General features: G+C 41.7%; 1 protein-coding gene across 3 annotated transcripts in view; it reads right to left on the reverse strand.

Moving 5' to 3' along the window:
* Positions 1-17,368, reverse strand: part of DSP (desmoplakin) — a 141,300-nt gene that overhangs the window by 17,010 nt on the left and 106,922 nt on the right. For all 3 annotated transcript variants that reach the window (XM_030208874.1, XM_030208891.1, XM_030208882.1), the window contains exon 20: positions 14,338-14,421. In XM_030208874.1, coding sequence (XP_030064734.1) covers positions 14,338-14,421 — 84 coding nt within the window. The remainder of the gene's footprint in view (positions 1-14,337; positions 14,422-17,368) is intronic.

Consider the following 17,368-nt stretch of genomic DNA (forward strand, 5'->3'; position numbering starts at 1 on the left):
AGCAAGAAGAGGACAAACAACAATATCTTTAAAAGCAGAAGAATCAGATAAAGCAATCAGTAGCTAATATGGTAAAAAGGGGGGGGAAATACATTTTTAAAACATTCTTTTAGATATGTTAGTGACAGGAGGAAGTGCAAAAGTAACATTGCGTTCCAAAACGTATGAAGAGAGACTTGCTGACCTGAACATGTATACTCTGGAGGAAAGGAGGAACAGGGGTGATATGATACAGACGTTCAAATATTTGAAAGGTATTAATCCGCAAACGAATCTTTTCCGGAGATGGGAAGGCGGTAGAACGAGAGGACATGAAATGAGATTGAAGGGGGGCAGACTCAGGAAAGATGTCAGGAAGTATTTCTTCACAGAGAGGGTGGTGAACGCTTGGAATGCCCTCCCGCGGGAGGTGGTGGAGATGAAAACGGTAACGGAATTCAAATATGCGTGGGATAGGCATAAAGGAATCCTGTGCAGAAGGAATGGATCCACAGAAGCTTAGCTGAAATTGGGTGGTGGGGGGTAGAGGGGTTGGAAGTTGAGAGGCTAGGATAGGGGAGGGCAGACTTATACGGGGTCTGTGCCAGAGCCGGTGATGGGAGGCGGGACTGGTGGTTGGGAGGCGGGAAATACTGCTGGACAGACTTATACGGTTTGTGCCCTGAAAAAGACAGGTACAAATCAAGGTAAGGTATACACATATGAGTTTATCGTGGGCAGACTGGATGGACCGTGCAGGTCTTTTTCTGCCGTCATCTACTACTAAGACGCAGAGGTGAAGGGGAGGAATATGTGGAGACTGATAAGGAAAAAGCAGAATTGCTTAATCAAATATTCTTTGAGGAAAAGCAAGCATAATATTCTCACATGCAGGTGACCTCATCCATGGAGCCTGGTGTGGACACTGCCAAGTGCACTGTCACTTTAAACCTTTGAGGCAGTGCCCCCACTGCACATGCGTAGGTGCCGTCCTGCCTGACATTTGAGCACTGTATCGTTTTCCATGTAGCAGAGAGGTTGTCTTTTTAATCTCCCCTCAGTGCATCAAACTTTCTTTTTTTGTGCCTTCCCCTTTTCTGGACTTTTTCTTCAAATTTTTATTTTCTCAATATTATTTTACAGAAATTATAACAATTTTTCAGTTTTTTTCAATTTTTACTTTTCGGTCTTTCTATGCCTCTGAGCCCTTTTTATGCATCGACCTTTTCGAGTGCACGACTAAGCGAGTTCCCCAGGCCATAGAGCCCTTTGATAGCATCAGCCATTTTTCCCTCAATGAGGGTGCTGAGTGGCTTTAAGAAGTGTATTCGATGCAATAGGGCCATTTCAGGCACAAACTCCCATAATTGTTGTATTCAGTGCCTAGGTCTTATGCACCGGGGCATCGACAGAGGTTACAGTGAATGTCCCGGTGCATAACCTCTGTCGGTCTATGCAAGCGAAGTCCCTTAAAGCCAGCAGACACCAACATGAAAAATCTTTTGGTTCTGTATCTACATCAGCATCGAGCATGGCAAGAGATTCAGTGCTCAACATGGAACCTGCATCGGTGTCAGCATCAACATCAGGTACATCAATGCAACATGGAAGGTATGGCATTCAACTTAGTACTAAGGACTCCATGCCCTTGTCATCGGTGCTGTGTGCATTGAGGGACCTGCAGCATAAAAAGCCTAAGGAGTATCGCCATCATTCTCTTTTCAGCCACACTGACCACACCTCCCCTGCATCAACATCCTCGATGCACAGAAAGCATCTGTGCCACAGCGACCACTCTCCTTCTCTTCAACTTATTTCCCATCAAGAGCCTATTAGGTCTTCAAGATCTCCTATGCCTGCTCAAGCTAGATATCAGGCTGCATCCATACCGCCTTCCCAGCCAGTACTAACACCCACTCTGCATGAACAAATCCAGGCTATGCACAAGGAAGAGCTTTCAGGGCTACTGCAGACACAGTTTCTACAGACTTACAGGGTTTTTGCGCCAGCCTCAGCCCAGCCCATCGGAGAGACAGTCATGGGAGAGGTCTCGCATACTGGCTTGGCATTGACTGGTGAGGTACAAACCCGACTGACGTATGTGTCAATGTTGCCAGAGGAGCTCTCGCCAACTTCATAGATTCATCTGCCTCGATGCGCCTTGACACAGAGCCGATGCTCTAGTCGAACTTCCCTTTCATGTACTTCCCATGTACAGTACTATGAAGAGTCGAACTCAGACCTCTCCTGGGAGATGGATCAGGACCCACAGAACCTCTCATAGGAAGAGTCCTATGGCATACCATCTGATCCTTTTCCGCCACCTGAAAGATGGAGCTCTCTCCCAAAGAGTATATCTTTTCCTGGTTTTGTCCAGGAAATGGCTCAGTCCATACCTTTCAAATTAGAAATGGAGGAAGAACCTCGATCAGAACTCTTTGAGGTTCTAGATTATGACTCTCCTCCTAGAGAAGGGATTACTGTTCCAATCCATACAATTATGAAAAACACTCTACTAAAAAAACTGGGAGACTCCTCTGACAATTCAAGTGGCCCAAAGAAAATTGATATCATGTATAGGACACAGAAATCTACTGGGTTTGAAAAATCTCAATTACCACATCATTCCCTAGTAGTGGAATCTGCTCTGAAACATACTCACAATGCCAGATCTCATGCTTTTGCTCCTCCAGAAAGGAAGCTAGACTCTTTGCAGAAAAGCTTTTCAGGATTCAATGCTCACCAATTGTACATTAGATTATTAACTTTATTCTACAATATACTTAAAATCTCTAATACAAAGCTCCCTATCCTTCTTTGCAGAGTTCCTTCCTCCAGAAAAGGCTGAAGAATTCCATAAGCTTCAGAGAAAGCTTCTTGACTGTCATAAATATCTGGCAAGGCAAGCCTTTGATGTCTCTTCCCGCATTTCCACTTTAGCAATAGCAATGCGACATCTCTCCTGGCTCAGAGTCTCTGACCTCAAGTCTGTGTCCAGGAGCATTTAGCAGATGTGCCTTGCCATGGAGACAACTTGTTCAGAGACAAAGTTGAGGAAGTGGCTGATCTAATTAAGAAACATACAGATACTATTAAGGCATTATCCAGGCGACAAACTTCTGCTTCTTCTAGAAGATTTACAGGCAGTTTATAGATGCTCAAATTATTATATATCCAAGCGTCATTACACTCCAACTCCTCCTTCTCCTCAAAGGACTACAGCCCAATTGCTCATGACCAAGATAGCAGCGGGGTCAGAAATCTTAGACTCTTTCTCAGTCTAAACAACAACCCAGTTTTTGAGTCCTTCCTAGAAAGCATTACCACTGTACAGTTGTCTATGCCAAACAACCTACTGGTGGGAGGGCAAATCATCCTCTTTCACCAGAGTTGGCCTCTCATAACCTCCAACCGTTGGGTGCTACATATCATTCAGCATGGCTAAGCTCTGCATTGGTAAAAAAAAAAAAAAAGGCCCCCCCAACCCTCCACCAAGAGAGTCTCATTTCATCTCCCTCCAGTTGAAGCATCTTCAAGATGAGCTCTTGGCCCTCCTCCAGCAGAATGTAATACAACCAGTTCCTCTGCAAGAGAGGGGTCAAGGGTTCTACTCCAGATATTTTCTCATACCAAAAAAGATGGAGGGAGTACGTCCAATTCTCGATCTACGAGATGTAAACACGTTTCTATGCAAAGAAAAATTTCCCATGGTTTCCTGGGGTCTCTATTTCCCATAATACAACTCAACAATGGGTTTTGTTTTCTAGATCTGAAGGAGGCATAAAAACACATTTCTATTCTCCCTGCACACAGAAAGTTCCTTCATTTCTGCTGTGGAACTATGCACTATCAATACAAGGTCTTACCATTTGGCTTTGCTTTGACTCCTCGAGTCTTCACAAAATGCCTGATAGAGATGGCTGCAACAATTCGCAGATGGGACATTCATGTTTTCCCCTATCTCGATGACTTGTTAATCAAGGCAGGCTCCCAGGAACTGGCAAACACCTCCATTCAGTCCGCCTCATGACTTCTAGAACTCGGGTTTGCCATAAATTACCGAAAGTCACATCTTCAGCCGAATCAGACCTTAGAGTTCATAGGAGCTCTCCTCGATAATACTCAGGGGAGAACCTTCCTTCCTCAACAGAGGGCAAGCAACGTATTACACTTTATCACTTGGGTATTCAACTCCACCCAAGTATCCGCTCATCAAATGCCCAGCCTCCTCAGTCACATGGCTTCTACAGTCCACGTAACATCGTTGGCACACCTCCACTTCTGAATTCCTCAGTGGACACTCTCCTCTCAGTTGTCTCAGGCCACGGGACTACTTTCAGCTTGTATTTGAATCACTCTGCAACCCCACCACTTTCTACAGTGGTGGATGGTCTCTTAAAATCTAACTTGGAATCTTCTCTTCCAGCCCCTTCCACATCACATGAAATGGCCAGACAACAGAGGTAGAAAAAAAAGAATTTAAATTTTCAATTTGGTGATTGGAATATGCCATTTTTTGGAACATAAATCTGATGTTATATTTTACAGAACATGGGGAAATGCATTTCTGTTTTTGTAGTGTTGCACTGCATGCAGAGTGTAGTTTCATGGGGTTTCGGTTTAATTTTTTTCTACAAATTTCTATTTTATTTTGTGGTAAGTTATTCTGCACTTGAAAGAGTCTGTCTGTGTTCAGCATGTGTAACCAAAGCAACGCAAAGTATTCTGTTAGTATTTAGTTTCTATGTAGGGATCAGAGTAATCCAGCTTGTTCTATTTTCCCGGTAAGGTGTAATGATGTTCTAGAGCCCACTGCAATGTTAAGGATGCTGCCTTTTTCTGGTCATCACTTCATTGTGTACATTTTGGTTTGAGGGACTTTGGAAAGGTTTGTTTTACTTCACAATATGCCCGATACTGGAAAAGTTTTATGTGGCTCTTACTGATTGGTGGATGGTGATTTCTAAGGGGAAATGTTCTAAATCTGCTCTGCACCCATTGTTGGTTAAGGGAGACTTCTGTAGATGCAGAATAATATGTTTACAATACCGTGACAATCCCGTGTGCAGAGTCTGTATATGTATATATATATATATATATATATATATATATATATATAAAAATCCTAGGCTACATGGGGTGGGGGGGTGATGGAGGAATACAGTAAGCACAGTTTCCCTCAAGTGCACTCCCTCACAGGGAAAAAACCAAACCACACAGGTCAATTCCCTACAACAGACTGCAGAAAGCAAAGACGTAGGGAAAGGACAGGGCCAACCAAATGAAATGTGTAGTCCAGAGGTAGATGGTAGTATATTCATTCAATAAATGTCAAAGCACATACGGACTACTCAACACAGAACAGTATTTTGGCAACAAGATGCCTTCATCAGGAGTCAGTATATCTGGTGTATGTAAACATATACAGTCCCTAAGACTAAACTACACATGAAAAGAGCTTATGACATGCTTTGTCATGTTGTATGCCTGAAAAGAGAGAAAAGGCTTGTGCACACAATTGCTTTAAGTATCCTTAAAGAGTTTAATTTACCTTATATATTGTGGTTTCCTGTATTTCTGATTCCATGCCCTAAGCCCCACCCACAATACTTAGAATAGTGCAGAATATAAAAGTATTTAAACAGAGATTAAAAACTCTGTTATTTCAGCAAGTGTATGGAGAGGCTTGAGATGTTAGCACATATTGTAGATTTTTAAGTCTTTTATTACTCAGTAGCATAGTAAGTGACCATTCAGCTAAAAACCTGAATGGTCTATCCAGTCTGCCCAACAGTTCAATTCATTCTCAATTCAAGATTAAATCAACAATGCTGGGGACTTCCGTTTTGGGTATGGAGGAGTGAGGACAGAGGTCAGGGAATTCCAGCCTTTCCTGCCCTAATCTGCAGTTATATTCTGCCTCGGTGCTTTCTCAAAGAGCAGCAGAATACCTTTTACCCTGGTGTGCCCTATAACCAGCTTGAGAACCATCTTTACTGGCGGCGAGATCAACAAAAAAAAGACTGGGAGAAATTATCGGAACAGAATGCAAAAATGGCAGATAAGACTGTGCCTTTGTCTCCATCACCAAGCTCTGCGTAGACAGCTGAGATTATTTATGAAGTGAGTGCAGCTATGGAGTTATCAATGGGAAAACAGTTTCAATGCTTACTAAATAAGTTCGTGTCAATTTGAGTTTGAGGAAGGAATTGTTCTCCTTTTTTTGCCTTAACCCTCGTCCCTGAAGCAAGCAACTGAAACCTGCAGAGTCGGGCGGTTTTCAGGGGAAGGCGTTGTTGAATGTTTCTAGAAGAATTCCAACGAGACTGATAAGTACTCAGCTTTTCACCTAGCACATTTGTTTCAAAGATTTAAAGTTTGTAGCACTGTGGTGTTGGGAAGCCAAAAAAATAACAGAAAGAAAAAAAAGAAAAAAGTCTTCTGCAAACACTTTGGGGAGACCCGATGAAAGAAATGCTATACCACTTCATAGCAGCATTATTGACTGCATGAGAAGTGGGAAAAACATCTGAGGGTTCCCTTTATACTTAATATAATGTGTATATTACATCAAGCGTACCATACAGGTGAAACGGTGCATTGGTGATAGCTGAGACTTGAGTTTATATTTTGGTGGCTAAGGTCCTGGTTTATATGTTTAATTGTGGATGTTACCAGAGACTACGATATTTTTGAATTTTTCCGTTACTAAATAAGCTGGACACTATGGAAAACAATTTTACTAACCTTACACGTAATGTACAAATGCTTCAGCAAAGAATGAGCACAGCTGAGGACTCGTTGCGAGCAGTGGAGGATCGGGGCCCTCAGGTGGATGCTAGACTTAAAGCTCTTTAAACTAGATAAGCTAAAAAATTACTCAGGGAGAAATAATCTTCATTTGGTGGGGCTCCCAGAGGAACTTCTGACAGCAGAGCTGCGGATCTTCCTAGAACAATGGTTGATGGAAACTCTTTCATTGCCAAAAGTGAATGGTACTTTGATTGAACGTGCTCACAGGCTGGGGCAAAGGTGTGAAACTTCAGCAAGGTCATGGGTAGTCATTTTCAAATTGTTTAACTATTTGTATAAGATGGACATTTTTCGTGCATTACGTGGTGGAAAACAGCTCAACTATGACGGTAAACCAGTTCTTTGCTTCCAGGACTACACGGCGGAGGTACTGGAAGCGAGGAAGACCTTTGCTCCCCTTTGTACAGAGTTGGTCAAGCGGCACATACGCTTCTCTTTGGCTTACCCAGCTAAACTGTGAATCTTCCATAACAGAACAGCTCACAGCTTTGGCTCCGTCGAGGAAGCTTCCCAATTTGTGACTAGCCTTGCCCTGACTACCTTGAGTTGATGGGGATTGACTTTCTGCCAAGCAGGTTGGGGTGGAGTGGTTCTAATCATATTGGACTCTGTGCTTTGCTGGTTTTTCATATTCTAGATATAGTCTTTTTGGACACACTCTGTTATGTGCCTGGTTTAAAAGGCAGAGTCAAAGGACACCAATAATCTCCTTGGCGTGTCAGTCCAGAAGGGTTTGGTACCCTGTTATTCTCAGTATCTCTGCATTTAAAAGCAAGAACCCAGCGTGCTGCTGGGGGTGAAGAACCAACAGTGACTGAGGATCAGCTTCAGAGTCATAAGATTTCTGATCTTGGGATTTAAGCTGAATAACGTGGCACAGAGTGGACTGTTAGAGAGAGAACTTTTTGCTTGCTATTTCTGTGGAGGGTAGCAACCGGCATGACTGAGGTTTAGTATATGAGCTGCAACTTGTGTCCTGCTGGGGTTGCTATCTGTAGACAGATATGTGGTTTGACCACTTATTTGAAAAGGGGATGGGTTTTTTCTTTAATTCTCTTCTATTATGTTCGGGGGGAGCTGGGGGTTTGGTATAAAAGGAAAGATCTGTATTTGTGGTCTCTTTGGGGCAATTGACAGTATTATTTCTCTGACTTTTGCAAAATCTGGCTATTTTGGTAAGGCTGTTTTGGATGGGAGGATGGAGGATGGGAGGGTTTAGAGGCTGCATTGCTATACATAGATTTGTGGTTCTTAGATATTGGCATTGGTTTGTGGGTAGGAGGTGGAGAGATTGTACTTTGAACTCTCTGGGCAGATGGGACAGCTGCAGCTCCCTTATATTGGACTCCGAGTAGGTGGTCTGTTTAGGGGTGGCTTAGGGGGATTTGAGGTGGACAGGGAGGGTAAGATGCAAGGTATATGGGTGTACATGTTGTGGGTTTCTTTTTTTTTTTTTCTTCTCTTTCTCTCTCAGCAGGCAGAAACAACAAACTAATGATTTGGAGTGCTGTAGGACTGGGAGACTGCTCTGTTGCAGGACGGTGTTGGTTTTCTAGTAGAAGCATTTATGTTATGATTAAATGAGCTCTTTATGTATTTCCTCCTGGAACGTGGGAGGGGTGTCATCTCCAATTAAGAGACAAAAAATTTTACAATTCCTTCACCATCAAAAAATTGATGTGGCATTTCTTTAGAACATAATAAATTCCGGACCTGGTGGGTGGGTTCACTGTAGAGTCTCTGCCAGTCAAGAGGAAAGCTGGTGTGCTGATTTTGTTTAGGAGGTTGCTTGATCTTCAAGTACACTCAATCAGGATGCAGAGGGTCACTGTGCTGGCACGAGTGACTCTTAATAAACACCCACTGATCCTCTGTAATGTCTATGCGCCTAAATCTTATGATAAAAAGTTTTTTTCCAAATCTGATTAATATCTTGTTGCCCTATGCAAATCAAGATATTATTGTAGGGGGGATTTCAATTTGGTTTTTGATCCAGCTCAGGATCGTTCGAACCCTACTGGGGATCAGAGAATTCACCCGACTTGAGGGCTGCCTATGTTGTGTGACACCTTGGACCTGGTTGATACCTGGAGAGTGTTTCATACAAGGGAACGGGATTATACTCACTTTTCTAGAGCTCATGCTTCCCAATCCAGAATTGATTACCTACTTGCGTCTCGCTCTTTTTTTAAACACCTTATTACTTCAGAGATAGGCCCCTATGGTGTTTCAGACCATGCGCTGATTTGGATAATGTTTAATTTGTCAGCTGGAGGACCATCACCACGTAGGTGGCATTTCTCCATAGACCTTTATTGGGACCGGGCATTTCACTCCTTTTTGATAGACAAATGGAAAGATTATGCACAGAATAATGCTGCCCATGTGACTCAACCTCTCCTTTTCTGGGATACAGTAAAACCCATGTTAAGAGAGGAAATCGTTGCTTACATAGCATGTAGGAAAGCACAGTGGGACAAGGCTATATTACGTTTGGAAATGAAGGTGATACGAGATAGGATTGCTCTGGGCACTCGGAAGAATGGGCACTTCGAACACCACAGAAGCTAGGGAGGCCTTGATGACATCTCAGGCCGCATTAAATACTCAATTACACCAAAGGGGAGTAAAATTGATTACTTATTACAAATATCAGTTATATTTACATGGGAGTAGATGTGGCAAATTGGTCTCCCACTTAATAGCCCCGCGCAGGGGTCCTTCGAGGGTGCTTCAGCTGACTGATATCATAGGACTACATCTGACAAAGCTATTAACAACATTTTTAAAAGATTTTATGAATCGTTATATATGGCACCGGCTGAAGACACTTTAGATGGTTCACTGTATCTGGATAATTTGGTCTTGCCTAAAGTCACTCCATCTCAGAAAGTATTTTTAAATGTTCCCTTCTCAGAGGATGAATTGGCTCTGTTGTTGGATGGTTGTGCCCTTCAGAAGACTCTGGGACCTGATGGCTGTTATTACATCTGTTTATTAGCATGGAACAACACAAGCTTTTACTGGATTAACTTCGAACGGTGCAAATTATTGTCTTGTTGAAACCAAAGACCCCTGCTCCCCAGCTTTATATCGGCCTATTTCCTTAATAAATTTTGAGGCTAAGCTATTTGCTAAATTGCTGGTTAATCATCTTGCGAAGATTCTTCTGCATTTGGTGGAGGAGTCCCAAGTGGACTTTGTACGGGGCAGGTCAGCATCAAAAACTTATATAAGATCTTGGCCTCGTTGGAACTAGCTCAACAACGTACACCTCCTTCTCTTCTCATTAGTTCTGATGCAGAGAAAGCTTTCGACCGGGTTTATTGGTCATTTTTGTTTAAGGTGTTATGGGCTATCTCTGGGTTCTCTCTCAACGCAGTGCGAGTTCTCTACTCGAATCTGCTAGCGACTATAGGGGTTAATAGACTCTCTTCCCCATCATTTGGGATTTATCAAGGTACATGTCAGGGCTGCCCTTTTTCCCCTCTTCTATTTGTGTTAGCACTTGATCCATTTATTCGAGAATTGGTTGCTCATCCTGAAATCCGAGGAGCATCCTCTGGGAAACAGACCTTCAAGATTTCTGCATTTGCAAATGACTTATTAGTCCATCTTACTAATCCTCAGCCATCATTAGAGGCGTTGCTTGTCCTTTTTCAGGAATATGGTGACTTTTCTGGTTTTCACCTTAACCATCAAAAATCATTGGTTTTTGGCATCTACAGATGCTATATGTTGGGAGTAGGTAGGTGAATTTCCCTTGAAGTGGGCAACACAGTCCTTTCGCTACCTCGGAATTTGTCTTTCTATACGTCCACTGGAGTTGTATGATCTTAATGTTACCAGACTTCTAGATTTTACTCTGGCTCATTTGTTTAACTGGAAAACAATGCCTTTGGGGCTGCATGGGAGAACCCATTTATTCAAGATTGCTGAATTTCCTAAATGGTTTTATATGCTTCAGATGCTCCCCTTTAGACTGCGTAGGAAGGACTTTTACGTACTTTGCACGGAGGGTTATCCCATTATTGCTGGGGGGATGGAAAAGCCTAGGTTGCCTTTGTCTCGCTTGCTGGGATCGTGGAAATGGAGACATTGGGCTTCCGGATATATTTCAATACATTCAGGCCTATTTGGCAAGACATTTGGGAGACTGGCTGTTGGACAAGGAAGATTTTACTCCTCTCAGATTGGAAAGAGAATTTTTTTCCCCAGGCCATCTTCTTTTTTTAGTGCAAGTGCCTTATAAGGATTTACCTCCTCGGTCCAGAGATAGTATTTTATTGCGCCCTTTATGAGACCTATGGAAGACCCTCTCGAAGTGATGGAAGATCCCCTCTTATCCATCAACTTTATTATCTATTAGAGGTAATGCCCAGTTCAGTCTAGGAATTGATAAAGCTACATTTCAAAGACAGGAAACTCTGGGTATTGCCAAGTTAGATCGTGTTACAACCGAATGGCTCAATGATGTTACTGAGGGAGTTAGGGGATGGTCAACCTATTCACCTAGCCAACTGTTTTGCTTCTAAGCAGCTTCACCATTATATCTCCAATCTAGGTAGGGTTGCTTTGATGGCGGGTCACGGGGATCAAGTGTATTCATTTTTCACACTGGATCATAGAGATCGATTCTCAGTCTCCTCCCTACACCGAGAATTGCTTGCGGTTGCCCCTCCTATTCAATATCAGCCAATTGTGACCCACCGGGCGAAGGACCATAGATCACCGGATTCTCTAGATCTGGCAGTACTGGCAGCTCACATCCCATACCTTACACGGGCAGATGATTTAAGAGAATGTCAGTTTAAGATAATATTGTGTGTATATTTCTCAAATTCAGTTGTTTCACAGGGTGGCATTGACACTTGTTTCATATGTTAGTCCCGCCACAATTCTTTTTTTATGCTTTTTGGGGATGTTCAGCAATTTGCCACTTTTGGTCTCAGCTGGTCCATTATCTGGAAGGAGTGCTGAACTTGGTTATCCCACTCTCGGCAGCTGGCTTTTCATTAGATAAGTATGAGGCATTTCCTTTTCAACAGGGAGGGAGGGTGTCATGGTTTATATGCAGGGCAGCCCTCTTGGGTAAGAAATCCATTCCCAGGGTATGGACTATGCTAGACCCCCCATCTTTTTGGGGCTGGCGAAGATTGTTGCATCAATATTTGTCATGGGAGCGTAGAGGGGTTGGGATGTCTATCTGGAATAAAAAGAGCATTTTGAAGATCTGGGAACCCTGCTTTTGTTCGCTTTCTCCAAGAGCTCGTAGTTTCATTTTAAACACTTTATAGAATCACAGATGGGTCTGTCTGCGGGAGGGAGAGAGGTTTTGTTTGTTTTTGTTTTTCCTTTATCAATTTAAGGGGTTCATGGTTTGGGTTCTCTTTGGTGGATACAAATTATTTGGAACTCGCTGTGGCCCTGGGTGGTCATTAGAGTCCACAACACACAGGGTTTTATTTGGGAGTTTAGGTAGGGTCTGGTAGGGGAAATGAGATCTGTATATCTTGACAAGTAGTGCTCAGGCATTAGCAGGAGGTTTTTTGGATTGTATTTCTTGTCCTTATCTATAAGGATGTCTTAAGTTAAGTGGGAAGGGGTTGGAAGAGATGGTGGAGATGGATGGGTAATACGGATCAAGGGGAGGCAGGGAGAAGCTTAGTTACAATAATGGGTTTTCAACATAAAAACAACACACACAAAAAGGAAATCCTGTAAGCTTCCCCTACCATTCGGTTTATAATTCTCATATTTCTCTGTTCCTCATGGACCTTTGCAGCAGTTCTGATGTAGGTTTAGTTTATTGCTGTTTGGTGTGAGGGGCCTCTTAATGTGTTCATGTTGCCTTAATACAATGTTTGGGGGGGGAGGGAGGGCATTGGGTTAGAGTTGGATGAGAGATAAAGTAGGATTGGACTTGTATAATATAACAAGAAATTGCATTGTTATTTGGCTGTTTTCAATAAAAAGATTTAACCTTAAATCAACAATGCTCGTGGGGGAGGATTATCCTCTCCCTTGTCTGCCTGTGCAGCGGAAAATCTTCAAGAGGTGGCATAGAGTGGAGCTGCAGGTGAGAAGAATACCTCTAATGTTAATGCTGAGGATGAGATATTTAAGAAATTTTTTCAAAAGCCAAAACAGGTGACTATGGATAACCTGTGGTTATTAGTTGCAGACTTGGGGAAAACTTTATGTCCCCAAGTGAAGAAAATAAATCAAGAAGTTGGGACTTTGACAGGAAATGTTAAGGAAATAGAGAATGAGACTAAATCACTTAAAGCAGTAGTTGCTAAACAAGAAAAAGAAATTCAGCAGATGCAGATTCTTGAAACAACTATGGTTAAAGACTTGCTTAATCTGTGAAGAAAAGCAGAAATGCTAGAGAATACTTCAAGAAGCAATAACTTACGCTTTATTAACTTTCCTAAACAACCATTAATTTTGCCTAGGGAAATGCTAAAACACTATTTTCTGGAAGTTTTGGAGGTAGAGGAAAAGATTTACCACCTTTTTCACAGGTGTATTATATACCTGTGAAAGGAATAGAGAATCAACAAAAAAATGATCAACCTGTCGACGTCTCAGCTTTGCTTGAAATGTCTGATACAGCATAGATTACCGCAACAACATTATTGGCTACGGTGGCGCTTTCCTCGGATAAGGCCTGGATTCTAAAGAAATTCTTTCAAAAGAAGGATAAAGTTTTTCGTGGTTTGCAAGTTAGTGTTTTTCCAGACCTTGCCAAGGAAACACAGAAACGTAGGAAAAAGTTCTTACAATTGAAACAAGAGGTGTTACAATTGGGTGCTACATTTTATCTTAAACATCCTTGTAAATGTATAATCCATTATCAATCTGTGAAATATGTATACTTTGAGCCTGATCAGCTTTCCTCTTTTATTTCAGCTAGAAGCGTTCCAATATAAGTTTGTCGGATAAAACACGTTTGTATCTCAATCTTAATTTAACAAGTATGTATATCTTGAATTGTCTCCAGTTTATGGATATTGGACTCTCATAGTGGACTTTTAGTACACTAAAAAGTATAATTTCTTAATGTATTTCATTGAATTTCTTTGTATTAATCAGTTATAGCAGTACTTTTCTTAAAGCAAGTGATATGCTTGTGTATTATAAGAATTAATTATAAATAAAGAAATAAAAAAAAAATCAACAATGCTCGATTGGTATTTTTGACTATATTGTTTGCAATGTAACATTTGTTTTATAATGTTTTATTTTGTTTATGATTGTATTGATTATGTGTGTACTAGATGCTATTCGCCTAGAATGTTACAGTGGACTATAAATATTAAAATAAATAAAATTACCACAGAGAGGCAATGGCTAGATACCCTTGAGCCAGCCCTGCTCATCAAGGGTGTTTTATCAGGGCTTTCTAGTTATAACCAAAAATCAGAAGCCCTAATTATGCGTGCGAGTGGTAACAAAGCAACTTCTTCCAGTCAATCAGAGCTATTACCCCTGAATCATTTTCTTAAAAAAAAAAAAAAGTGAAAAGGTGACCGAAATTACCTTAATTGCAGATGCAAACTGGTCTGCAGTCTTCTGCACCTCTTCCACTTTATCTCGTTTCCCTTTTATTTCAGCATTCAAATTCTGTTTGAAAGAAAAAGGACCCAAATTTCATACATGACATTAAAATCAGTTTTGTTGCAGGTTAAGCTGAGCAGTAAGGCTCAGCCATTCCTGAAAACTGCAGCTCACAACCTCTTTCTGCATTCCTCAACTAGTTAAGGTTTGAATCTCAGACACTGTCTCTCTAATAGGAAGATTGTTAGTATGGATAATAAAAGCTCTGATTTTCAATTTGATTAGTTTTTATGGTTTAGAAGTTCATTTTGACTGAACACTAGGATATGGTTGAATTGAGACATATGCCCCTGAATAAAAACTGTGTATGCAAATATGGGCATGTGATCATTCTGTGAGTGCAATCTAACTGAATGAAGAGTTAACGCCGATATTTGATTTTTAATAAGCAATTATTGGCACTAATTTGAATTAAAATGTACACGCGTGAATTTAGGCACGAGTTGAAAAGAGGGGAGCAGAAATGGAAGGGTCATGGGCAGATTAGGGGAATTCCTTTCGGTTAGGCACGTAATTATAGAATAAGCTGGGATCCATGCCTAATTCAGGCGCGTTTGCACATTTCCATTGGTGTGAATGTTGGCACAGTTCCCGGGCGTCAGCGCTATTCTCTAAACCGTACCTAACTTTAAGCGTGGTTTAAAGGATAGCACTGAGGGAGTTTTTTTCAGCGCCATGTACAGAATTTAGTCCATGATGTAATATTATATAGAAGTTGTTAATAAGCCTCTGAGCTCTACTCATAGCATATCAGCAGTAAGAGTGTTTGAAGCTGCCATATCAGTTACAGACTTTTCTTTCTCAACTTATTTTCACATTAGTTTGCAGTAATAACTTTGGAGAAATCAGTCCTCCCAAATTAGTTCAGTTTTTCTTATATTTCAGGGGAGCTATTTATATATTGTATAAAAGTTTTCTCCTTGGGGAATTGAAGTCTGTTAAAGGCGACATAGGGGTCTTTTCACTAAGCTTTGGCAAAAACTGGCTTAAGCATGCTACTGCATGATTGTACTAAGGCCATTTTTACTGCAGCCAAAAATATGGCCTTTTTGTATGTTTTGCATTAAAGGCCATGTGCTAATGTTGCAGAAACAAACAGAAGACAGTCTACTGCAAGAGCAGAACAGACAACCAAACAGCACCAGCGATCCAAGGAAGGACAAACACTGCAAGAGTTTCTCCAAATGTCAAGTTTAATGGAAACAGGACCCAACCTGGCCAAGTTTCGGAAAAACATTTGTCAGGGGTCACATTGAGGCATATTTTCATAGCACTTTGGGAGGCTAAGTTCCATAGGTTTCTATGGAACTTTGGGAGGCTAAGTGCTTTGAAAATGAGCTTGATAGGTTTCCACAATACATTCACAGATTCAATTCATGTACTGCAGTACTTGCACAGAAAAAGCTCTGGTCCAATTCCAAAGTCAGTAACCATCAAGTCTGTGAATGTATTGTGGAAACCTATGTGACCCCTGACAAAGGTTTTTCCAAAATTTGGCCAGGTTGGGTTCTGTTTCCATTAAGGTTGACATTTGGATAAACTCTTGCAGTATTTGCCCTTCCTTGGATTGCTGCTGCTGCTGTTTGTTTGTCTGCCTCATGTGCTAATATTGCCATTTGCGCATGGCCATTAAAAGTTTTTTTACTGCGTGAGCACTTACTGCCACCCATTTTGTAGGTGGTAAGGAGCTCATGTAGTATTCCCGCACTAACCAGTTAGTGTGCGGTAATATAGCTGCACTAACTGATTAGTGTAGGAACATCCACTCTTCTCCCCAAATCGCTCCTGAAATTTTTTTTTTTTAAATTATTTTTAGCATGCAGTTAGTTTTCACAGATTTGAAGTTACCACAAGACAAGTGAGAATGTCCCATAGTATACCATTTTAAGATGTATTAGGCATGCATTAGCGTTTAACACAGCTTAGTAAAAGGGCCCCATAGGCACCTATGTATCTTAGGACTAGGGCGCATGCGATGAAACTACAGTGTAGTAAATTTAAAACAAATTGGAGAAACTTTTTCTTCACCCAATGCATAATTAAACTCTGGAATTCGTTGCCGGAGAATGTGGTGAAGGCGGTTAGCTTGACAGAGTTTAAAAAGGGGTTAGACGGTTTCCTAAAGGACAAGTCCATAAACCACTACTAAATGGACTTGGGAAAAATCCACAATTCCAGGAATAACATGTATAGAATGTTTGTACGTTTGAGAAGCTTGCCAGGTGCCCTTGGCCTGGATTGGCCACTGTCGTGGACAGGATGCTGGGCTCGATGGACCCTTGGTCTTTTCCCAGTATGGCATTACTTATGTACTTACATAATATAGGCTCCTACAAGTACTTCCAGTAGTGTATATTTACATCTGCTCCGAAGAAGGTGCAAATGTGTGCGTTTAATTTGGGGTCCTTTTACTAAGGTGTACCAACGGATTTAGCATGCACTAAATGTTGCGCAGCCCACTGTATACCTATGGGCTGCATGGCACTTAGAGGTCCTTTTACTAAGCAGTGGTAGGGCTAATGCGCAGGTAGTGTGCACCAAATCAGCACTATCGCAGGAGTAACAATAGTCCTGCAATAGTTTTTGAAGTTGGCATGCGCTGTTTCCTGCAGTAGAAAATATTTTTCTCCCCGGGGTTGGGGGGGGGGGGCGTTCCCGGTAGTAATCAGCAGCACGGCCACATTGGCGCATTCTGCCTGATTAACACATGAGCCCTTATCGCTAGGTCAATGGGTGATGGTAAGGGCTCAGGCAGTAAATAGCTGCTCACTGCTTTTAATTTTAGCGCACAACCATTTACTATCCCCAATAAAAAAAAGCCCTTTTTCCCAGCTGGGGTAAAAAAAAAAATTCAGTACCCATTACCACAGGCCACTTTTTACCACTGCTTAGTAAAAGGACCCCTTAACACACACTAATTTGTTAGCATGCACTAAGGGCCCTGTTCACTAAG

This window comes from Microcaecilia unicolor, chromosome 1, assembly GCF_901765095.1.
Source record: "Microcaecilia unicolor chromosome 1, aMicUni1.1, whole genome shotgun sequence".
In the NCBI taxonomy this organism is placed as follows: domain Eukaryota; kingdom Metazoa; phylum Chordata; class Amphibia; order Gymnophiona; family Siphonopidae; genus Microcaecilia; species Microcaecilia unicolor.